General features: G+C 43.0%; 1 protein-coding gene across 1 annotated transcript in view; it reads left to right on the plus strand.

Annotated features, from left to right (window-relative positions):
- The window catches only part of LOC134345005 (sperm flagellar protein 1-like), a 94154-nt gene that overhangs the window by 69082 nt on the left and 245 nt on the right, over positions 1–24827 (plus strand). The window contains exons 6-8 of the mRNA XM_063045138.1: positions 7171–7273; positions 11159–12454; positions 18768–18871. Of these exons, the coding sequence (XP_062901208.1) occupies positions 7171–7273; positions 11159–11260 (205 nt within the window). The 3' untranslated portion in view covers positions 11261–12454; positions 18768–18871. The remainder of the gene's footprint in view (positions 1–7170; positions 7274–11158; positions 12455–18767; positions 18872–24827) is intronic.

Consider the following 24827-nt stretch of genomic DNA (forward strand, 5'->3'; position numbering starts at 1 on the left):
TATCGATTTCTCCTTCTGGTAAACAAATTTCCCCCCACCACCTTCCTCTGTTCCCCACTCTAACTTTTACCTCTTCTTATCTGCCTATTACCTTCCCCCGGGTCCCCCTTTCCTTCCCTTCCTCCTATAGTCCTCTCTCCTCTCCCATCAGATTCCTTCTTTCCCAGCATTTGACCTTTCCTATATGCTTGGCTTCAGGATTATAGGTGTAGATAAAGCCACAGCTCGTGAGAAGCTAGCCATCAGTAGCTTACACCACAGACGACAGGTTGCTGCAGCTACTGTACTATACAAAATGCACACCAGCCACAGCCCTGCAGACCCTCGCGCCATGCTGGCTTCATCTTATGAGAGACGGCGCACCACACGATCAAGCTTATCTATGCCTGTTCATGCTGTTTCTATGCTTGATGCGAGAACCTACACACTGGATAGAAGCTACCTTCACTGTGCTATCAGAATTTGGAACAGCCTTCCAGATGCTGTGGTTGGAAACATCTGCGGCGATGGGGTCCAAGCCTTCAAGAGTCGAGTGCACAAACACCTATCATCTCTGGGAGGGAAGTCACAGGCTTCTTCATAAGCTATCATGAAGGGGACCAGGATGGCAATGCTTGGTTGTTGGTAGGTAGGGTTAATACCTGACTTTCAGGAGCACTTGTGAGTTATGTTCTGGCTGAACTTAGTCCTTAATCTGCTGGAGAACAGTGTGGAAAGAAAAGGTGCTGCTTCCTCCCGGTAGGGATTAGTTTTTAGTTCCAAATGCTCCTGCCACGTTTTGTCACCCTGCAAACTTATCCTTCAATCTCTTTGAATTATGGAGGACAGCATGTGTATAAATGTCTCTCTCCAGCAGACTTTATCATGATCATCATGACTCCAGTATTTCTACTATTCTTTAATGTTTCTTAATTGTACACGTGATTTTTTTGTGCTCTATCACTGAGCAGCAGTGAACCATCTGATTGGCCGATAAGAGTTCTCTTTGGGAACTAGTTGACTTGATCAGCATTTCTGATCTGGCTATTGTTCACGATTGCACTTAATAAAAAAAAAACCTAACACCTTTCAGTTAGCCTCCTTTCCTCATCCCACCTTTTTAATCTGCCATCTTCCCCTTCCTTCTCAATTCTGAAGAAGGATCTTGGCCTGAAACGTCGACTGTTTCTTCATTTCCAGAGATGCTGCCTGACCTGCTGAGTTCCTCCAGCATTTTGTGCATGTTGTTTTGGACTCTGTTATTGTGTCATTTGTTATTGTGTTGTTCATTATCAGTTTTGTGGTTGAATAATTTGCATTCCAAAAACTTCAATAAAGGTAGTAACTGGAGAATTGAAATCATCATACAAAAGCAATCTTGCTTAGTCACATACCACCTTGTTAACATCTTTCGCCAGAAAACTAATGTAGATAAACACATAATTTCAAAAACAATTTTATTTAACCTTCTTGAGCTTCTAAACATTGTTTGCTTAACCTACTCACATCATCTTTGTCAGTGGAAATGAATAAAAGTTTTCAGGCCGACACCCTTCTTCAGGACGTGAAAGGAAGGGTGAAGACGCCACAGTGAAAAGGTGGGGGGAGGGAAAGATGGAAGATGACAGCTGGAGCCGGGTTGAGCAAAGGGCTGGAGAGGAAGGAATCTGATAGGAGAAGAGAGTGGACCATGGGAGAAAGGGTAGGAGGGGCACTAAGGGGAGGTGGTAGACAGGTGAGAAGAGTTAAGAGGCCAGAGTAAGGAATAGGGGAGGGGGAGGGATTGAGGTGGTATCCAACTCATCATTCTTTCTCCACACCACCCCAGAATTCGCTCGTGCAGTGTATTGGGTTTTTCTTGTTCTGGAATCAGATGGACATGAGACATGGTCCACATCAATCTTCAGGCTATCGTTTACACCAATTTCAATATATTCTGCTCACAATCCCATCAGGGTTAACATATGAGGTGCACCTGATGGCTCTGGGCCGGTATCTGCTGGAGTTCAGAAGAATAATAGGGGATCTTATTGCAACCTATTGAATACCAAAAGGCCTAGATAGAGTGGACACAGAGAGAATAATTCCTATAATGGAGGAGTCTAGGACCAGGAGGCATCAGAATAGCCTCAGAATAGAAGGATATCAATGAAGAGCAATTTCTTTAGCCAGAGAGTGGTGAATCTGTGAAATTCATGGCCATGGACATCTGTGGAAGCCAGGTTATTGAGTACATTTAAAGCAGATATTGATAGTTTCTTGATTAGTAAAACACTACGGGGGGGAGGCAGAGAATGGGGTTTGAGAGGGGTAATAAATCAGCAATGATGGAATGGCAGAGCAGACATGTTTGCTCAAGTAGCCAAATTCTTCTCCTATCTCTTATGAACTTATATCTTATCGACTCTCCTCAGACTTAACCATTTGCCTGCACATAATGAACAATTTACACTGACCAACTATCCTACCAATTTCTTTGTCTTGGATGAATGTGCAAACTCTGCACAGAGAGAACAGAGGTTAGGATTGAACCTGGGTCGCTATAGATGTAAAGTTGTTTGTACGTCACTCTTATCACTTTGTTCTGTGCAGTATGACCTAACTCCTCAGTCCAGGAGCAGGAAGAGCTCAACTGGATTTGTGTTGCATTGAATTGGAACACAAAAGCCTATGTCCAAGTTGCTCTGTTAACTTAACTAGACTGTTAATGGCTTCAGCCTGTTAACTTGCACAACCAATTCCTCCACAGTGCCTTCATCAGGATATTGTCCAGAAACCCGTAACAAAGTGCATGAGAACAGGAATTCTGCAGATGCTGGAAATTCAAACAACACACATAAAAGTTGCTGGTGAACGCAGCAGGCCAGGCAGCATCTCTAGGAAGAGGTGCAGTCGACGTTTCAGGCCGAGACTCTTCGTCAGGACTAACTGAAGGAAGAGTGAGTAAGGGATTTGAAAGTTGGAGGGGGAGGGGGAGATCCAAAATGATAGGAGAAGACAGGAGGGGGAGGGATGGAGCCAAGAGCTGGACAGGTGATAGGCAAAAGGGATACGAGAGGATCATGGGACAGGAGGTCCGGGAAGAAAGACAAGGAGGTGGGGGGGGGACCCAGAGGATGGGCAACGGGTATATTCAGAGAGACAGAGGGAGAAAAAGGAGAGTGAGAGAAAGAATGTGTGTAAAAATAAGCAACAGAAAGCAGGATCTCCCAGTGGCCACACATTTTAATTCCACATCCCATTCCTATTCTGACATGTCTATCCACGGCCTCCTCTACTGTAAAGATGAAGCCACACTCAGGTTGGAGGAACAACACCTTATATTCCGTCCGGGTAGCCTCCAACCTGATGGCATGAACATCGACTTCTCTAACTTCCGCTAATGCCCCACCTCCCCCTCGTACCCCATCTGTTACTTATTTTTATACACACATTCTTTCTTTCACTCTCCTTTTTCTTCCTCTGTCCCTCTGAATATACCCGTTGCCCATCCTCTGGGTCCCCCCCCCCACCTCCTTGTCTTTCTTCCCGGACCTCCTGTCCCATGATCCTCTCATATCCCTTTTGCCTATCACCTGTCCAGCTCTTGGCTCCATCCCTCCCCCTCCTGTCTTCTCCTATCATTTTGGATCTCCCCCTCCCCCTCCAACTTTCAAATCTCTTACTAGCTCTTCCTTCAGTTAGTCCTGACAAAGGGTCTCGGCCTGAAACGTCGACTGCACCTCTTCGTAGAGATGCTGCCTGGCCTGCTGCGTTCACCAGCAACTTTTATGTGTGTTGCTACAAAGTGCATGAGGGCTGTTTAATGCAGGTTACCTGTTTAAGGGCCTTTGGTTGCTTGAATCACGTGGGAAATGGCTGATGTAATCTCAATTTACTGAAATTTTGATGTATAGTTTTGTTTTTCATAAATCTGTGGCTGCCTTTGTCATCTAGGTTTGTAACAATGAACTCCAGAAATTCTGAAGATGCTGGAAATCCAGAGTAACTCACACAAAATGCTGGAGAAATTCAGCAGGTCAAGTAGCATCTTTGGAGCTGAATAAACAGTTGATGTTTCAGGCAGAGATGCCCTTGTATATCCTGATGAAGGGTCTTGGCCCAAAACCTCGAACTATTTCTTCCTCTTCGTAGATGCTACCTGAACTGCTGAGCTCCTCCAAAGCTTTGCATGTGTTATTCGTGTTACAATCTCAAGATGGAATGTGTTCTAATGTGGGATTCTGTCTGATAACTGAAGTTGGATTTCAAAATCTGCATCGTGGTTTATTTTGTAAGTTTGTACAGAGGCAAGAAGAATTGTTTAACTTTTGAAGATCCAGTAAGCTGCCTTGATAGAAAATGTACACTGCTGGCTCAGGATAAAGATTTTACTATTTATTTAAAAAGTAATTATAGTGTAATGCCAATATACATAGTTTATTCTAAAAATATGCTTTATTCATTATATATAGTATGTAGTATATATATATTATAAATAAAGTACATTATACTTTAAATATATAGTTTATGATGTATATAGTGTATATTTTGTATGAAATCAGGCTCACGGGTTCAGTGATTGGGAAAAGAAGAGACACACTACTGGTTAGTAAATTAACTATTTATTTGCAGGACAAGACAGAAACTAAACGTACACACATTGGCCCTCTTTACTGCAGCACACCTCCACTGTTTACCATTCCCGTGGCACCCTCGACTACCCAGTCCGCAGCGACCCACAGAGTGGAAAGAGGCCACATGGTTACTGTGTGCTAGATTTAAACACTACCGGCAATGTGATGTCATCAGCTAAATGGTAGGTAGTGGGTAGGACTGCAATGCTGATTACATGGGCCAATCCCTGCCTCCCACAGGGGAGTGGCTTTCAATGAGTAGGTAAGTTAGACACTTACGGCAATATCCCACCCATCGAAAGACACAACATTGTGACACTTAGCCCTCAGGCTTGTATAACCCCCCGTGGAGACCCCACAATACTGCACAGAAAACATAACTGGGAGCCGCTGCTTTAACTAAATACCCCACCACGGTCGAGGTTAAACTATGATTCTCTGGTGAGCTGTCACTGTCGTGATAGATCCCTTTGACTAGATTACAGTGGCAAATGTCTCTAGTCCTTTCCTCCACTGTGTTCCATTCCTTCTGGGGCTGTAAATCCCACTCAAAGAGGGATACCTGACCTTAACTACTGCTGTCACTCTGCATTCCTCACCCTCATGGAAGGTGAGTGACATTCTAAGGGCGTTGTTCATCACATGATGGGACAACACCCTCCCTCTCACTGCCTCAGGGCACCCATCTCCCTGTCTGATAAGCTCATTCCAGCACTATCTGCACCACAGATCCTTAACAGCCACATTAGCAGAGGATTCCCCTGGCTTCTGCCTATACCTGTCTCCCAGCTCTACCAGTTCCTTTGCAGAGAGCTCCCTGATGGTAGTCATTTCAGTGAGGTCCATTGTGCTATCATCACCAGGTCCCTCTGCCCTAACCCGCTGCTCTTCTTCACCCTGTTCCATGGATTCCGGAGGGGCAATGGGCTGGTGGACCCCTTGCCAGTTCTGGGATGGTGTGGCCTCCGGTCTGGCCTGTACTGGTGCAGCCACATAAGGCAAAGGGTGCTCACTTAGAGGGAGAAACCCAAGGCTCTCTTCTAACCTCTCTCCCCATCCTCACTATCTAACCACATGTCCACAATCCCCATCCATGTGTCGAATTCGCCTCCCCACAACATAAGGGATGGACCTGCGGGCGGCCTCTAGCTACCGCACCTTCACTGGCCAACAGGCCACCTCTGTGCTCTTATCCTCTAACTCTAACCCAAATGTGTGCTGACTGGGCAACCTCTCCCGTGGTAACACATCGCTGATTTAGCAACTCCATTCCTTCATTCCTCAAACTGTCTACTTTCTCCTTCTGTGAAATTGTCTCATGTTGCTGTCTTACTTTGGCTGCCAGTAGCCAGAAGGCACCCCTCTAGTTACCCTAGCTCTTGGGGAGTCCTACCTTAATATGCACAGACACAATGTGGTGTTCCATTTTCACCCTGCCGAAGTCCAACTTGTCTGACCAGTCTATGGACATCCATAGCCACTGTTGTTGGTCCAACCTAGGACTCGGCACCCCTCACAAGAGGGGGGTTCTCTCTCTTATTTTTCCTTCTAAAGATATTCAGCTTATGTTCAATCACTGCACCTTGCTTGCAGCTCCAATTGTTGTGTGAAATCGGACTCACAGGTTCAGAAAGTGGGGCAGAAGAGACTCACTACTGATTAGTAGGTTGGCTATTCATTTACGGGACAAAACAGTCACTGAACATTCAGTAAGCCCGTCACGCTGCGCTTGATTACAAATACATATCTAAACTGAGCACCTGAACTGGCAGGACAAGACAGACACTAAACATACTGTTCACGCTGGCAAATACTTACCTAAAGTGTGTGCTGGGCCCTCTTTACTGCAACACACTACACTGTTTACTGTTTCCATGGCGTCCTCACCCTCCTAGTCCATGGCAACCCAGAGAGCAAAAAGTGATGTGTGTTTTAAACTCTACCACCACCATGACAGCATCAACTAAATGGCAATTAGTGAGAGAGGCTGCTCCTTACACAGGCCATTGCTCCTTATACGGGCCAATCCCCACTTCCCATGGGGGAGTGACTTTCAATGAGTGGAGTTAGACACTTACTGCAATAGTATGTAGTGTACAGAACACTCAGTGGTTGTATTTTTGTCTGTTCATGATCTTCTGCTGCTTTAGCCATTCCACTTCAAGGTTTGACATGTTGTGCATTCAGAGATGCTCTTCTGCACACCACTGTTGTACCACATGGTTATTTGAGCTCCGGTCCCCTCTCTGTCAGCTTGAACCAGTCTGGCCATTTTCCTTTGATCTCTGTCATTAACGAAGTGTTTTTGCCCACAGAACTGCCTCTCACTGGATGATTTTTGTTCTTCGCACCATTCTTCATAAACTCGAGATGTGAGGCAGAATCTACAGAAGGAAATAAATGTCAATGTTTCAGTTCCCAAGCCCTTCATCAATTAAATCTTGTTTAATTTCTGTAACTTCTTCTTTATTAGTCTTGATTAGCAACACATTCCAGTGTATTCCGATAAAAACGTGACAAATAAAGCTAGTTTCAATCTCTAGATTACTGTTTGGAATTTCGTTCTTATTTTCAGTCCAGCGAAGGCACATCCTGGATGTCCACAGCTAAGGCCGGAGGTGAGGATCTTGTTGGAGGAAAAAGAACAGGCTGTGCTGGTGTTTCGGGAAACTATCCAGGTAAGAACACAAGGAGCATTTCTTTCATACATATGTTTTCACGCAGCTCGGTTATGTTTACCTTAACACAATCTGATCACATGTTTTTGTATTCCCAAAGTGGTCTGCTAAGTAAAATCTATCACCTCAGTTGCCTTGTCTCTTCTTGTGCAGTCTCATTTTGTTGGCTAGCCAGGTGGCCCAGCTCAATCAGTGTACCCTTTCTCCATTTCTTCCCAGTGGCCACTTTATTCAGTACACCTGCTCGTTAATGCAAATATCTAATCAGCCAATCATGTGGCAGTAACTCAATGTATAAAAGCAGGCAGACATGGTCAAGAGGTTCAGTTGTTGTTCAAATAAAAATATCAGAATGGTGAAGGAATGTGATCTAAGTGACTTTGATGTTGGTGCCAAATGGGTTTGGTTTGAGTATCTCAGAAACTGCTGATTTCCTGGGATTTTTAAGCACGACAGTCTCTAGAATTGACAGAAAATGGTTCGAAGAACACAAAAACATTCATTGTGCAGCTCTTCTGTAGACAGAAATGTCTCCTTAATGCGAGAGGTTGGATGAGAATGGCCATGGTGGTTCAAGCTGACAGAAAGGCGGCAGTAACTCTAATAACCAGGCGTAACTACAGTGGTGTATCAAAGAGCATCTCTGAATTCACGACACGTTGAATCTCGAACTGGTCTGCAGCAGAAAACCATGAACATACACTCAGTGGCCTCTTTATTATGTACAGGAGATAGCTAAAAAAGTGGCCACTGTGTATAAATTTAGAAAGGTACATAACTATGCAGGGAATGGAGGGGATCATGTGCAGGCATACGGGATTATTGATTGAATGAATGAATTGACTTTATTACTTAGATCAGAGATGGCCAACCTAAGGCGCATGTGCCAAAAGTGGCACATTGGATGATTAGAAGTGGCACATTGCACCCCAGTGATAATAATAAAAAAGTAAGCCTACTCATGCAAAAAGTATTAACCAAAAACCGATTTGTAGAAAAAAACTATAACAGGAATTCAAGTAGCTTAGAGCTAGATTGGAGGAACAACACCTTATATTCCGTATGGGTAGCCTCCAACCTGATGGCATGAACATCGACTTCTCTAACTTCCGCTAGGCCCCACCTCCCCCTCGTACCCCATCTGTTACTCTTTTTTATGCACACATTCTTTCTCTCACTCTCCTTTTTCTCCCTCTGTCCCTCTGAATATACCTCTTGCCCATCCTCTGGGTCACCCCCCCCCCGTCTTTCTTCCCGGACCTCCTGTCCCATGATCCTCTCGTATCCCTTTTGCCAATCACCTGTCCAGCTCTTGGCTCTATCCCTCCCCCTCCTGTCTTCTCCTATCATTTTGCATCTCCCCCTCCCCCTCCAGCTTTCAAATCCCTTACTCACTCTTCCTTCAGTTAGTCCTGATGAAGGGTCTCGGCCTGAAACGTCGACTGCGCCTCTTCCTATAGATGCTGCCTGGCCTGCTGCGTTCACCAGCAACTTTGATGTATGTAGCTTAGAGCTAGAAATGGGTTTTACTGAGAATAAATCTAAAACTTAGCAATTATTTTTAGCGATTTTATTATTTCGTGCACATCTTTTGGTGAATGTTATCTTCTTTCATATTAATCTGTTTTCAATTTTAAAAAATGTTCAATGAGTCAAACTAGGAAAGGAGGACTTTTGTTCTGTAGTGGTTCCATAACTGTTCAATACAGGTTTGACACTTGTTTGATCCTGAGGCGCCAGGCGTCTGCACCAGAGGTGCGTCGCGGGTTTTTGCCAGTCGGTTTGCAATTGACACTCGTGCGCTATGGAGTTGTGCTTTGTTCGTGCTTTGTGAACATTTGCAGTTTTGTACTTTTTGAAAATTAAGCCTTGTTTTTACATTCAGTTACCCATCACAGTGCAAAAGAACATGAGCAAAAGAAAAGCAGAAAGTGAGAGTAAGTGTGAATTCAATGAACAGAGGGAAAACGAGTTTCTTATTTATAGCGGGTCCGTCAGGAAAACCGTTGTGCATTGTTTGTGAAAACATTTCCTCACATAATGGAAGACATGATCTTAATAGACACTATAAAACACAATATCAGACTGAAATAGAAGGAAAACTGAAGCTAGTGCTTGGGTCTGAGTTACGGAAAGAATATGTGATTAAGAAAAAGGAAGAAATCAAAAGAAGACAAAATATATTTGTTAAAAGTCTCATTAAGGTAAGTAATGTTTATCTTGTTTTATATCAAATCAATATATCATGTAAAAATGCGAAATATGTCTATATTAACATATTTTTACAAGAATTGAATGGGGGTACAAGAGTTGTATGGCACATGTGAACTCATGCGTGAAAAAATTGATGTATGGAATGTAAAAGGTTGGCCACCCCTGACTTAGATCCTTCATATTCATGAGCAGTAAAAATCTTTAAGTTATGTCTCCATCTAAATGTGCAATGTGCAATTTGTAGTCATTTGTAATAAATAGTGGGTACAATAGAATAGTCAATATAGCATAGAAATATGATTGTATCAGCATGAATTAATCAGTCTGATGGTCTGGTGGAAGAAGCTGTCCCGAAGCCTATTGGTCCTGGCTTTTATACTGCAGTACCGTTTCCCAGATGGGTACAGCTAGAACAGTTTGTGGTTGGGGTGATTCAGGTCCACAATGATCCTTCAGGCCCCTTTTACACACCTGTCTTTGTAAATTTCCTGAATAGTGGGAAGTTCACATCTACAGATGTACTGGACTATCCGCACCACTCTCTGCAGAGCCCTGCAATTTGAGAGAAGTATCGTTCCCATTACCAGGCAGTGATGCAGCCAGTCAGGATGCTCTCAATTGTGCCCCTGTAGAAAGTTCTTAGAATTTGGGGGCCCATAGCAAACTTCTTCAACCGTCTGAGGTGAAAGAGGTGCTATTGTGCTTTTTTCACCACACAGCCAGTACGTACAGACCACGTGAGATCCTCAGTGATGTGTACGCCAAGGAACTTAGAGCTGTTCATCTTCTCAATCCCAGATCCATTGATGTCAATCGAGATTAGCCTGTCTCCGTTCCTTCTGTATTCCACAACCAGCTCCTTTGTTTTTGCGACATTGAGGGAGAGGTTGATTTCTTTGCACCACTGTGCCCGGGTGATGACTTCTTCTCTGTAGGCTGCCTCATTATTATTTGAGATTAGGACAATCAATGTAGTAATGTCAGCAAATTTAATTGGCAGATTGGAGCTGAGGGTGGTGACACGGTCATGGGTATACAGAGAGTAAAGGAGGGGCTTAGTACACAGCCCTGAGGGGCACCTGTGTTGAAGGTCAGAGGGGCAGAGGTGAGGGAGCCCACTCTACCACCTGCCAGTGATCTGACACCAAGTCCAGGATCTAGCTACACAAGGCAGGGTGAAGGCTGAGGTCTCTGAGCTCCTAGTTGAGCCTGGAGGGAATTATGGTGTTGAATGCTGAACTCCAGTCCAAGAACAGCATTCTCATATGAGCATTCTTCTTCTCGAGATGTTTAAGGATGGTGTGTAGAGCTGTGGCTAATGTGTCATCTGTCAATCGGTTGTGTCTGTAGTTGGATTGTAGGGGTCCACTGTGGGTGGTAGCAAGCTGCAGATGTAGTCCTTGACCAGCCTCTCAAAGCTTTTGCTTATTACTGAGGTGAGTGCAACAGGACGCCAGTCGTTCAGACATGTTACTTTGGTCCTTTTAGTTTTGGATTAGTACCTTGGATTAGTTTTCATTTGGTATCACTCGCGGCACGGATGACATGGAACAGAGGGCCTGTTCCTGTGCTGTACTGTTAAGTGTACTTTGGTAACTGTGGTGTTATGGTAGACCTGAAGCATGATGTCAAGGATGTAATTTTCAAATCCTCCTGAATATTATGTTTCAGATCCTTCAGGTGAAAATCCGCCGTCTTGAGCATCTTCTCCACTTGAAAGATGTCCGAATTGATGATCTTACTCGCCGCCTTCAGCAAGCTGAACAGAGATGAAAGGCCTTCACCCTCTCTTCCACTCCAAGCTTGTCGTGACAAACTAGTCAAAGTGTTTCTTTTTTACAGATATTTTAGTTAAAAAATTAATAATGAAAATTAAAGTGAGTCTCTGATACTTAGCAACTTGTCAGAAATATATGGCAGTCACACAGATATAAAACAAGAAGTACAGGAGGTATTCAGCACACAAGAGATGCTAGAAATTTTGAGCAACATATGCAAAATGTGGAGGAACCCAGCAGGACAGGCAGCATTTGTGAAAGAGAATAAACAGTCGATGTTTTTCATCAAGACCCTTCATTCGGTCCTGATGAAAGGTTTTGGGCTGAGACATTAACTGTTTATTCCCGTCCATAGATGCTGCCTGTCTTGCTGTGTTCCACCACCACTTTGTGAGTGGAGATATTCAACAGTACAAGAAGCATCTATGGAAGGGAATAAACTATCGACATTTTGGGCCAAGACCCTATATCAGGACTGTTTATTCCTTTTCATAGATGCTGCTTGACTTGCAGTACAGGCAGCATCCACAGAGAGAGAAAATATAGGGATAGAATTACAGGATGATAGTTTTTCATTAGAACTGGCTTTTACATGCCAGGTAGGAAGATGAGGTGACTTTCCTCAGCCTTGTGATGGGTCAAGTCTTACTGGAACCACGCAGGAGGCTGAAAGAGAGAGAAGTAAAGGAGGCACAAGACACCACAGATCTCACCTTTCCCTCCTACAAAGCCCATAATCCTCCATTTGTCTTTCATCCATGTGCCTATCTGAGTCATTTAATCTCCCTAATGAATCAGCCTCTACCATCACCCCAAGCAGTGTATTCCACGCACTCACCACTCTCTGTGTAATAAAACTTACCCCTAACATCTCCCTTATACTTCCCTCCACTTACCTTAAAAGAATCGTTCATTATGTGCCATGTTGTATGACATAGGCAATCATTGTCTTTCCACAACCATGATTGTTCTTGGCAATTTTTTCTGCAGAAGTGGTTTGCCATTGCCTTCTTCTGAGTGGTGTCTTTACAAGACTGGTGACCCCAGCCATTATCAATACTCTTCAGTGATTGTCTGCCTGGCAACAGTGGTCGCATAAGCAGGACTTATGATATACACCAGCTGCTCAAACAACCATCCACCATCTGCTCCCATGACTTCACATGACCCTGATCGGGAGTCAATGCAGGTACCACAACTTGCCCAAAGATGACCTGCAGGCTAGTGGAAGGAAGGGAGTACTTTACACCTCCCTTGGTAGAGACGTGCCTCCACCCGATCACCCCACTTAAAAAGATATCCTCTGGAATTAGCCAATGCTGCCCTGGGTAAAGGGGGCCTACCGTCCATTCTATCTATGTTTTGTATTATCTTCTACGCCTCTATCGTCACTTTTGCTCCAAAGAGAAACGTTCTAGATTGCTCAATCTTCCCTTATATGACATGTTCTCTAATTCAGGCAGCATGCTGGTAAATCTCCTCTGCATCCTCTCTAAAGCTTCCACATCCTTCCTATAATGAAGCAACCATAACTGCAAAAAAACAGCTTTACCCCTGTCTTCAGGCTGCTCCTCCGCACTCTTCTTAACATGTGTACTGAAGACTGAACCTTCCTTGTATCTTTGTTCACTTGTTGACTTCCAGCAAGTGTACATTTATCAATTATTTGACTGGATAGCCTGGAGCTCGAGCACTGCATCAGTTGTTGCAAAAGCAGAGACTCACTCTTTCTCTGTGATCTCATCCACTCAGATTTTATAGGGATCCATGCTCATTACTGGGTGATAGAAAAATGTCAATGTCAGCTAGAGGTTACCATGATAATTCCAATCAAATTCACTAACCTTCTGACCTAAAGTATAGACTTATTTGTGTGTGTAATCTATTTTTCCATGACAATGCGCACTCAGTTCTCTAGCCTCCTGTCAAATATAGTCCTTCTTGCCTCGAGTATATCTACACTATTTTACCAATCAGCATCAATATCTTGGTCACTCTCATTTTCTTAGCTTCAGTGTCAGTCCATCGTGCTGCCAGTGTCCGCATCTCATCCCCACATCCCAGAGCTGAGTTAGGAAGGTCATACATCTAGCAGAGAAGACATCCTGGACTTCTCTTTTAGCCTACGGACATATGCAGAGTGGGCTAAAGGGTTTGCTGTGCATTGAAAGCTTCCCAAGAGTGTAGGCATTCTATGTTATTCCTTAGGGAGACTTCCTGCCAAAAGCAGCAGGCTGAAGGGCCTGGAGGGTCTCGTTGGTAACCTTGCCCAAAGAGCATGCTCTTGGTGGCAAAAATAGGAAAACAGATTATTTGGTGGCAAAAATAGGAAAACAGATTATTTGGTGGCAAAAATAGGAAAACAGATTATTATCTGAATGGTGGCCGATTAGGAAAAGGGGAGGTGCAACGAGACCTGGGTGTCATTATACACCAGTCATTGAAAGTGGGCATGCAGGTACAGCAGGCGGTGAAAAAGGCGAACGGTATGCTGGCATTTATAGCGAGAGGATTCGAGTACAGGAGCAGGGAGGTACTACTGCAGTTGTACAAGGCCTTGGTGAGACCACACCTGGAGTATTGTGTGCAGTTTTGGTCCCCTAATCTGAGGAAAGACATCTTTGCCATAGAGGGAGTACAAAGAAGGTTCACCAGATTGATTCCTGGGATGGCAGGTCTTTCATATGAAGAAAGACTGGATGAACTGGGCTTGTACTCGTTGGAATTTAGAAGATTGAGGGGGGATCTGATTGAAACGTATAAGATCCTAAAGGGATTGGACAGGCTAGATGCGGGAAGATTGTTCCCGATGTTGGGGAGGTCCAGAACGAGGGGTCACAGTTTGAGGATAGAGGGGAAGCCTTTTAGGACCGAGATTAGGAAAAACTTCTTCACACAGAGAGTGGTGAATCTGTGGAATTCTCTGCCACAGCAAACTGTTGAGGCCAGTTCATTGGCTATGTTTAAGAGGGAGTTAGATATGGCCCTTGTGGCTACAGGGGTCAGGGGGTATGGAGGGAAGGCTGGGTTCTGAGTTGGATGATCAGCCATGATCATAATAAACGGCGGTGCAGGCTCGAAGGGCCAAATGGCCTACTCCTGCACCTATTTTCTATGTTTCTATGTTTCTATGTTTCACCTGCCTGTCAGGGAAACCCTGTACCCCTGCTCCCTTTTTCTCCCACAAACTCCTCTTTGGGAGCTCTGTGCATCTCCTGTGCTGTCATTGTATAATTCATTCTTGAAGCAACATCACTATCCAGTAACTAGAGAGCGTTTCTTGAATTGAATGTACATGTCTCAGTAAAAACACATTCCCAGGATTGCAACAGTCAAGTACTTGCAATAGAAAACTATACAACTGTGCCCATTCAATGTCAAAATAAATTTATTATCAAAGCACGTACATATCTCCATGAGATTAATTTTCTTGCAGACACTTACTGGGAAATAAAGAAACACAATAGATAAGTTGTGTGAAAAATAAATAGAGTAAATTTCAGGTTATCCACGCCGATTCAGGAGCATGACGGTTGCAGGGTAATAATTGTTCCTGAACCTGGTGGTGTGGGAGTTAAGACTCCTGTATCTCCTGCCCAGTGCCAGTGGAGAGAAAAAATCAAGGATTGGACACAGAGGGTCCGTGACAATGGACACTGCTTTCCTGTGGCAGCACTCCTTGTAAGTGAACTTCCTTCCAGTACACCTTTACATTTATCTGTTGCAAGAACATGAAAATGATGCATTCTTGGGAGCCAGTCTTTACGGAGACATGTGCTCAATGCAAGAAACACTCTTCCGAACACTGGAGAGTGATGCTGCTTTAAGAATGAATCCTCCAATAATGCTGCATTAAGATGTGACAACACTATTTTGGATTTCTTGTTTTGGAAAATCCCTATCTCCCTGGGATTTTACACTATTGGTATAACACACAATGATATTTTAGTGATGATTTAAAATAGAGAAATTTCTAGGCTATGACGTTCTTTTGAATAGAAAATGTTCCTTGGTTTAATGACATTGATTTGCATTGTAATTATTAGGAATAATCTTATCAGTATCCAAAAATTTACATTTGCAAGCATGGGACTTAAAGTTTTACGAACACAGTTAAGATTAATGTTATTTCATGTATTTGATTTAGAACTGGTTATTATTTCTCATGACTGATTTAGAAGCATTTACCAATGTTTTTAAAACGAAATGATTTGGTTATAAAATAGCTGTACCCATACTGTATACTAAATACTTGTAATAAATATGTTTGCTAAGTACAAAAATAATTTCTTCAATCACAAGTTATTTAGTTATAATTAATTAATTTCATAATTTTTTATTTAACTGGCAATTTTTATTTCAAGATTCAAGATTCAAAAAACTTTATTGTCATTCTAACCGTACATCAGCTCTGCAGGGCAGAATGAGACAGCGTTTCTCAGGAGCAGTGCAATCGTAACATAATAAACGCAACACTAAATAATAAACATAACAATAAATAGTAAAACACAACAGACACATGTCAGTTAAAATCAAGTTATAAGTGTCCAGTGCAAGTTAAAAGTGTCCAAAGCAGAGTCAGGTGGAGCAGCTATTTAGCAGTCTGACTGCCTGTGGGAGGAAGCTGTTTAGTAGCCTTGTAGTTTTAGTTTTGATGCTCCTGTAACGTTTGCCTGATGGCAGAAGAACAAACAGTTCATGGAGAGGGTGTGAGGGGTCTTTAATGATGTACCGTGTCTTCTGGAGGCATCGACTCTGAAAGAGGTCTTGGACAGAAGGTAGGGAGACCCCAATAACCTTCTCTGCTCCCCTAACCACCCTCTGCAAGGCTTTTTTGTCGACAGCACTGCAGCTGGAGTACCAGGTTGTGATGCAAAAGGTCAGCACACTCTCAACCACGCCTCTGTAGAATGTAGTTAAGATGTTAGTGGGGAGTGATGCTTGTTTAAGCTTCCTCAGAAAGTGCAATCTCTGCTGGGCCCGTTTCACAATCCCAGTGGTGTTCCTGGACCAGGTGAGATTGTCTGAGATCTGCACCCCAAGGAACTTGATGTTTTCCACTCTCTCCACTGTGGTGCCGCTGATGCTGAGGGGTGTGTGCTCAGGCTGAGACCGTCTGAAATCGACGATCATCTCCTTGGTTTTGGTGACATTAAGCAGCAAGTTGTTATCCCTGCACCAGCTCTCTAGGTGTTTGACCTCCTCCCTGTACATTGTTTCATCATTTTTGCTGATGAGCCCCACCACTGTGGTATCATCTGCAAATTTAATGATCAGGTTCTCCTTGAATCTGGCTGCACAGTCATGTGTTAGCAGTGCAAACAGCAATGGGCTAAGCACACAGCCTTGTGGGGATCCAGTGCTCAGTGTGATGGAGTCAGAGATGTTCCTGCCAACACGGACTGACTGTGGTCTCTCTGTCAAGAAATCCAGAATCCAGCGACACATGGCAGTGTTAAGGCCAAGCAGCGACAGTTTCTCCACTAGTCTCTGCGGGATGATGGTATTGAACGCTGAACTGAAATCAATGTACAGGATTCAGGCATAAGTGTCTTTGTTGTCCAAGTGAGAGAGAACTGTATGCAGTGTGGTGGATATTGCGTCCTCCATAGAGTGATATGGACGATAAGCAAACTGTAGAGGATCCGGCGATGAGGAGAGGCTGGCTGTGATATGAGGCTTGACAAGCCGTTCAAAGCATTTCATCACTATGGGGGTCAGGGCAACGGGACGGTAATCATTCAGACAGGCAACAACTGATTTCTTTGCTACAGGGATCATTGTGGAGGTTTTGAAGCATTTGGGGACAATAGCAGGGTAGTATATGGTTACATATGCATTCAGTGGCCATTTTATTAGATATCCCTGTACACCTGCTTGTTAATACAAATATTTTAATCAGCCAATCATATGGCAGCAACTCAATGCATAAAAGCATGTAAACATGGTCAACAAGTTCAGTTACTGTTCAGACTAACATCAGATTGGGGAAGAAATGTGATCTAAGTGACTTTGACTGTGGAATGATTGTTGGTCCCAGATGGGGTGGTTTGAGTATCTCAGAAACTGCTGATCTCTTGGGATTTTCACACACAACAGGCTCTAGATTTTACAGAAAATAGTGCCAAATAAAAAAAAAATCCATTGAGCGGCAGTTCTGTGGGCGAAAATGCCTTATTAATGAGAGAGGTCAGAGGAGAGTGACCAGACTGGTTCAAGCTGACAGGAAGGTGACAGTAACTCAAATAACCATGTGTTACAACAGTGGTGTGCAGAAGAGCATCTCTGAATACACAATCCAATGAACCTTGAACTGACACACACAAAATGTTGGAGGAACTCAGCAGGCCAGGCAGCATCTATGGAAAAGAGTAAACAGTCAATATTTTGGGCCAAGACCCTTCATCAAGACCAGAGAAAAAAAAAGATGAGAAGTCAGGATAATTGAACCCTGAAGTGGATGGGCTACTGCAGCAGAAGACCATGAACATACACTCAGTGGCCACTTTATTATCTTTCAGCAATGGAGCTGGCAGAAGATGACATATCAAATGGCAGTGAAAGCGGAGGAAGACTGCAGCAGTGAAGATTCCCCAGTTGTCTTGCATTCTGGACCCTGACTCCAATCTGTCAAGGACCATGTGGTGGCATCAGCCTTCCCACGTTACACAACGTATTCTGTGCAATGTATTCAATGCATTCTTCAGCAAGGGAATCCACCATAACATCCTGGAGTTATACGGATCCCTGATCAACACTGCAGCCACCTAAGGATCCACCAATAGGCAACCCCTTAGGAGAACATCATACCCGACTCGAGTGTAGTACTACTACTAGAAAGATATGAGCTCTGGAAATGATTCTACTGAGGCCTCAGACACACAATTACTTCACAACTCCATAACTGTGATTGTGCTGGAATGTAAAAAGCTGCAGGGGGTAGTGGACTTAGCCCAATACACCACAGGCAAAACCCTCCCACCAAGTGAAAAGTCTACATGAGGGTGCTGCCAGCAGAAGACAATATCTATCATCAGAGAGCGCAAACATCCAGGCATGTAAGTTTTCTTCCAACGGGCAGGAGTTACACAAACGTGAAGTCCTGCGCCACCGGATTCAGGAAAAGCTATTTCCCTTCAACCAACCTGCACCACCTCAGCAGAGCAACATTATGACAGCCTTAACTGCTCTGTACGACAATGGACCTTTTTTTTTGACATTGGTACCAAAAAGGGCTAAACATGTTCAATAAAAACTATGGCCAGAATGCAGATGAGACACAAAAGACTGTAGATGCTGGGACATGGAACAAACAAAATGCTAGAGGACATGCAGGACACGCAGTGCCTACAGCACAAAATGGGCTGTCAACATTTTGGGTGAAGACCCTTCATCTAAATTGTGTGGGAACTTAAATCAGAGGATTGAAAAGGAAAGGAAAAGTAAAACAGGAAATTGTTAACAATCCGCAAGTTTGAAGCAAATTTCTGTATTGTTTCCAGGAAATCAGCGGGTAATTCCGAAAGTCAACTTGTGCACTGCAGTGAAAATGACGGCTAATGAAGGAAAGAAGAGATTAAACATTTCCTTGAAAGAGGCGTCACAGGTGAGTGGGGTCATGAAGAGTGATTTTGACACACTTGCCTTCATAAATCAAAGTACTGAGTACAGAAGTTGGGATGTTACATTAGAGTTGTATAAGACATTGGTGATCATAATATGTGGCTCAGAAGGCTCCAAGTAGTTCAAATGGTTCCGTTTATCATCACAGAATGTGTACAGTATACAACCTGAAATACCTAGTCTTTGCAGACATCTGTAAAAAATAGTAGAACCCTGGAAGAATAAATGACAGGACAAATGTTAGAACACCAAAGCCTACTCTTCCCTCTCCCTGTGCAAGCAACAGCAAAACGTCAACACATGATCTACTGTTTGCTACTGTTGTTCAGGAGGATGGAAACTAATGTAGCAGGGGGATGGGAACAAGTGCAGAGAGACAGAGGGGTGTAAAATGAGGGTAGAAACAAAAAGTAGTAAGGTGAAAAGTAAAAGCGGCAGGCTGGCAAATCCAGGGCAAAAATCAAAAAGGGCCACTTTTCAACATAATTGTATGAGGGCTAAGAGTGTTGTAAAAGCAAGCCTAAAGGCTTTGTGTGTCAATGCAAGGAGCATTTGTAACAAGGTGGATGAATTGAAAGTGCAGATAGTTATTAATGAATGTGATATAGTTAGGATCACAGAGACATGGCTCCAGGGTGACCAAGGATGGGAGCTCAACATTCAGGGATATTCAATATTCAGGAAGGATAGACATGAAAGAAAAGGAGGTGGGGAAGCATTGCTGGTTAGAGAGGAGATTAATGCAATAAAAAGGAAGGACATTAGCTGAGAGGATGTGGAATTGATATGGGTAGAGCTGCGTAACACTAAGGGGCAGAAAACACTGGTGGGAGTTGTGTACAGGCCACCTAACAGTAGTAGTGACTTTGGGGATGGCATTAAACAGGAAATTAGATATGCGTGCAATAAAGGAACAGCAGTTATAATGGGTGACTTCAATCTACATATAGATTGGGTGAACCAAATTGGTAAGGGTGCTGAGGAAGAGGATTTCTTGGAATGTATGCGGGATGGTTTTCTGAACCAACATGTCGAGGAACCAACTAGAGAACAGGCCATTCTAGACAGGGTATTGAGCAATGAGGAAGGGCTAATTAGCAATCTTGTCGTGAGAGGCCCCTTGGGTAAGAGTGACCATAATATGGTGGAATTCTTCATTAAGATGGAGAGTGACATAGTCAATTCAGAAACAAAGGTTCTGAACTTAAAGAAGGGTAACTTTGAAGGTATGAGATGTGAATTAGCTAAGATAGGCTGGCAAATGATACTTAAAGGGTTGACGGTGGACATGCAATGGCAAGCATTTAAAGATCGCATGGATGAACTACAACAATTGTTCATCCCAGTTTGGCAAAAGAATAAACCAGGGAAGGTAGTGCACCCGTGGCTGACAAGGGAAATTAGGGATAGTATCAATTCCAAAGAAGAAACATAAAAATTAGCCAGAAAAAGCGGCTCACCTGAGGACTCGGAGAAATTAAGAGTCCAGCAGAGGAGGACAAAGGGCTTAATTAGGAAAGGGAAAAAAGATTATGAGAGAAAACTGGCAGGGAACATAAAAACTGACTGTAAAAGCTTTTATAGATATGTGAAAAGAAAAAGATTGGTTAAGACAAATGTAGGTCCCTTACCGTCAAAAACAGGTGAATTGATCATGGGGAACAAGGACATGGCAGACCAATTGGAATAACTACTTTGGTTCTGTCTTCACTAAGGAGGACATAAATAATCTTCCAGAAATATTAGGGGACAGAGGTACTAGTGAGATGGAGGAACTGAGGGAAATACATGTTAGTAGGGAAGTGGTGTTAGGTAAATTGAAGGGATTAAAGGCAAATAAATCCCCAGGGCCAGATGGTCTGCATCCCAGAGTGCTTAAGGAAGTAGCCCAAGAAATAGTGGATGCATTAGTGATAATTTTTCAAAACTCTTTAGATTCTGCACTAGTTCCTGAGGATTGGAGGGTGGCTAATGTAACCCTGCTTTTTAAAAAAGGAGGGAGAGAGAAACTGGGGAATTTTAGACCGGTTAGCCTCATATCGATGGTGGGGAAAATGCTAGAGTCAGTTATCAAAGATGTGATAACAGCACGTTTGGAAAGCGGTGAAATCATCGGACAAAGTCAGCATGGATTTGTGAAAGGAAAATCATGTCTGACGAATCTCATAGAATTTTTTGTGTATGTAACTAGTAGAGTGGATAGGGGAGAACCAGTGGATGTGGTATATTTGGATTTTCAAAAGGCTTTTGACAAGGTCCCACACAGGAGGTTAGTGTGCAAACTTAAAGCACACAGTATTGAGGGTATGATATTGATGTGGATAGAGAATTGGTTGGCAGAAAGGAAGCAAAGAGTGGAAATAAATGGGACCTTTTCAGAATGGCAGGCAGTGACTAGTGGGGTACCACAAGGCTCAGTGCTGGGACCCCAATTGTTTACAATATATATTAATGACTTAGATGAGGGAATTAAATGCAGCACCTCCAAGTTTGCAGATGACACAAAGCTGGGCGGCAGTGTTAGCTGTGAGGAAGATGCTAAGAGGATGCAGGGTGACTTGGATAGGTTAGGTGAGTGGGCAAATTCATGCAGATGCAATTTAACATGGATAAATGTGAAGTTATCCAATTTGGTGGCCAGAACAGGAAAACAGATTATTATCTGAATGGTGGCCAATTAGGAAAAGGGGAGGTGCAACGAGACCCGGGTGTCATTATACACCAGTCATTGAAAGTGGGCATGCAGGTACAGCAGGCGGTGAAAAAGGCGAATGGTATGCTGGCATTCATAGCAAGAGGATTCGAGTACAGGAGCAGGGAGGTACTACTGCAGTTGTACAAGGCCTTGGTGAGACCACACCTGGAGTATTGCGTGCAGTTTTGGTCCCCTACTGTGAGGAAAGACATTCTTGCCATAGATGGAGTACAAAGAACGTTCACCAGATTGATTCCTGGAATGGCAGGACTTTCATATGATGAAAGACTGGATTGACTAGGCTTATACTCTCTGGAATTTAGAAGATTGAGGGGGGATCTTATTGAAACATATAAAATTCTAAAGGGATTGGACAGGCTAGATGCAGGAAGATTGTTCCCGATGTCGGGGAGGTCCAGAACGAGGGCTCACAGTTTGAGGATAAAGGGGAAGCCTTCTAGGACCGAGATGAGGAAAAACTTCTTCACACAGAGAGTGGTGAATCTGTGGAATTCTCTGCCACAGGAAACAGCTGAGGCCAGTTCATTGGCTATATTGAAGAGGAAGTTAGATATGGCCCTTGTGGCTAAAGGGATCGGGGGTATGGAGAGAAGGCAGGTACAGGGTTCTGAGTTGGATGATCAGCCATGATCATACTGAATGGCGGTGCAGGCTCGAGGGGCTGAATGGCCTACTCCTGCACCTATTTTCTATGTTTCTGTGTTTCTTTGAAGCTCCCCCCTCTCCCTCTCCCCCACCCATTTCAGCAGAAGTCATCAGTGCCCACCACCCACCAAGCAATAGCAAAGCCCCCAAAGACAGACTATGATCTGCAGTCAACGAAAACTATTGTTTACCTATAAACAATAGTTGTGCTCTCTCTCCTTTTCTCCTCTCTCTCTCTCTCTCTCTCTCTCTCTCTCTTCTTCTCTTCCCCTACCCCCCCCCCCACCCACCGCCCCGAGAGATGGTCCTTCTCCTGTGACGCCTCAGTCGGCAACACCAGCATGGAATCAGTTGACATCAGGGCCACTCCCCAGAGGCACCATCTTCCATGCCATGCCTGGAGAATGTTGCAAAACGGCTGGTTGGTCTGCACCAGGAGTGGAAATTCATCCACCACAAAAATACACAGCTTTGAGTGCCATTGAAGGTCAGGAACCTTGATAGAACCCTATCCACCTTGAAAAGGGAAAAAAAAAACATTATAGAGAGGAATTTAAGCAGTTTCCATGGATGAGCTCAAAGAAGCAAGCATTTGGTGGTATCTTAGCTCAATCTCAGTTGTGTGGTTGAATAGTTTAGGATTTTATGCCCTGGAGCATAGGAGAATGAGGTGAGATTTGATAGAGATACAGTATATAAAATTATGAAGGGTATAGATATGGTAAATGCAAGTAGGTTTTCCCACTGAGGTTAATTGAGACTAAAACAAGAGGTCATGAGTTGAGTGAAAAGTGATATATTTAAGGAGAACATAAGCGAGAACTTCTTCACTCAGATGGTGGTGAAAGTGTTCTATGACTCTATGAAGTAAGTCATGCATGGATTGCATGTGAGAGGTGGCGGGGAGTGGCATTCAGCTAATTCCTCCTATTTCTTAAATACAAAACATCCTTGATGACAAGATAAACTCTGATGAAATCCCAACTGTCTCAACTTGAATCAACACCAGAAAGAAAATGAAGCTTCTGTGAAATGCAACCTTCACTGGCATTCAAATATTGTGTATTTACATCTTTCATCAGTACGATTACGGATATTAAAAAAGTATTTTATAAAGGTTGCAGGAATATCTGTTGATCTTTCTCTCTGCAGTTGTGCCAGAGGGAAAGCCATAGAGATTAACTAGCATTAATCCTTATGCCACTCCCAGCAGCATTGTGGAATCTGCCAACAATCTTTAATACAGTAAGATGTGACAATTATCAAAGAATTGTCCAATTTGTTTTGATGAGGTAGGAGAAGAGAAAACTGACCGACCTAACTGAAGAAATGTTCATCATGTTGTGACTGACTAAAACTGAGCCAGATAGAAGCTGTAACTGGGAAATATAAATGTCTTTATTCACACAGTAAATCTTCCTTCAGTTAGTCCTGACGAAGGGTCTCGACTGTACCTCTTCCTAGAGATGCTGCCTGGCCTGCTGCATTCACCAGCAACTTGGAATAATATGTTTTCTTGATTTATTCATGGATAATTGTCTCATGTCCTTTGAACAGTTGTCTAATAAATATAATTTGCCTAGATCACATTTTTTCAGATATTTACAGATTAGAAACTATTTGAAGGTTATTTTACCTACTTTTCCACTATCACATCAAACTGAAATTACAGAAAATATTTTAGGTTTAAACCCCTATCAGAAGAGATTAATAGCGATTGTTTATCATTTAATTACGAAAATACGTTTAGGTATGTCTGATAAAACTAAGAATGAATGGGAAAGAGAACTTCAGGTATCTTTACCGATAGAGAAATGGGAGAAAATTCTCAAACTAGTTTACACTTCTTCAATGTGTGCTAGATGCACTTTGATACAATTTAAGGTGGTTCATAGGGACCATATGTCTAAGGATAAGTTAGCTCGTTTTTATGGTCCTATAAATCCTGTCTGTGACAGATGTAATTTTGAGGTAGCTTCTTTGACACATATGTTCTGGTCTTGCCCTCTTTTGGAAAAATATTGGAAAGACATTTTTGATACTATTTCAGTAGTTTTGCATATTGATTTACAACCTCATCCTATTACTGCAATTTTTGGACTACCAGTGACATACTTTAGTCATTTATCCCCTTCAGCTTGTCGTTTGATTGCATTTGTTACATTACTAGCCAGAAGATCCATTTTAGTTAAGTGGAAAAATCCCAAACCCCCAACTACATTTCAATGGTTTTCCCAAACTTTAACATGTTCAAACTTGGAAAAATTAGGAGTGGTACCACTGATCCTTTGGTTAAATTTTTAAGAAACATGGAAGCCATTTATTCAACATTTTCATATGATGTAAGCTGACCTTTTCCGAATCCTTTTTAATAACTTTTTGTTTGTGTATCGAGGAGAGAGTTAATGACAAATAATGATCTTAACCGATGAAATATGGCAGCCCAGTCTTTGTTTTGTTTAAGTGTAGGGGGTAAAATTTCTTTTGAATTTTTTTCATGTTCAGTTATTAAGAGATCAGAAGGTTTAAATTAAATATGTTACTCGGATTCTGTGTCTGGATATGTTAACCGTTATTA

The sequence above is a fragment of the Mobula hypostoma genome, chromosome 4 (assembly GCF_963921235.1).
Source record: "Mobula hypostoma chromosome 4, sMobHyp1.1, whole genome shotgun sequence".
NCBI lineage: Eukaryota > Metazoa > Chordata > Chondrichthyes > Myliobatiformes > Myliobatidae > Mobula > Mobula hypostoma.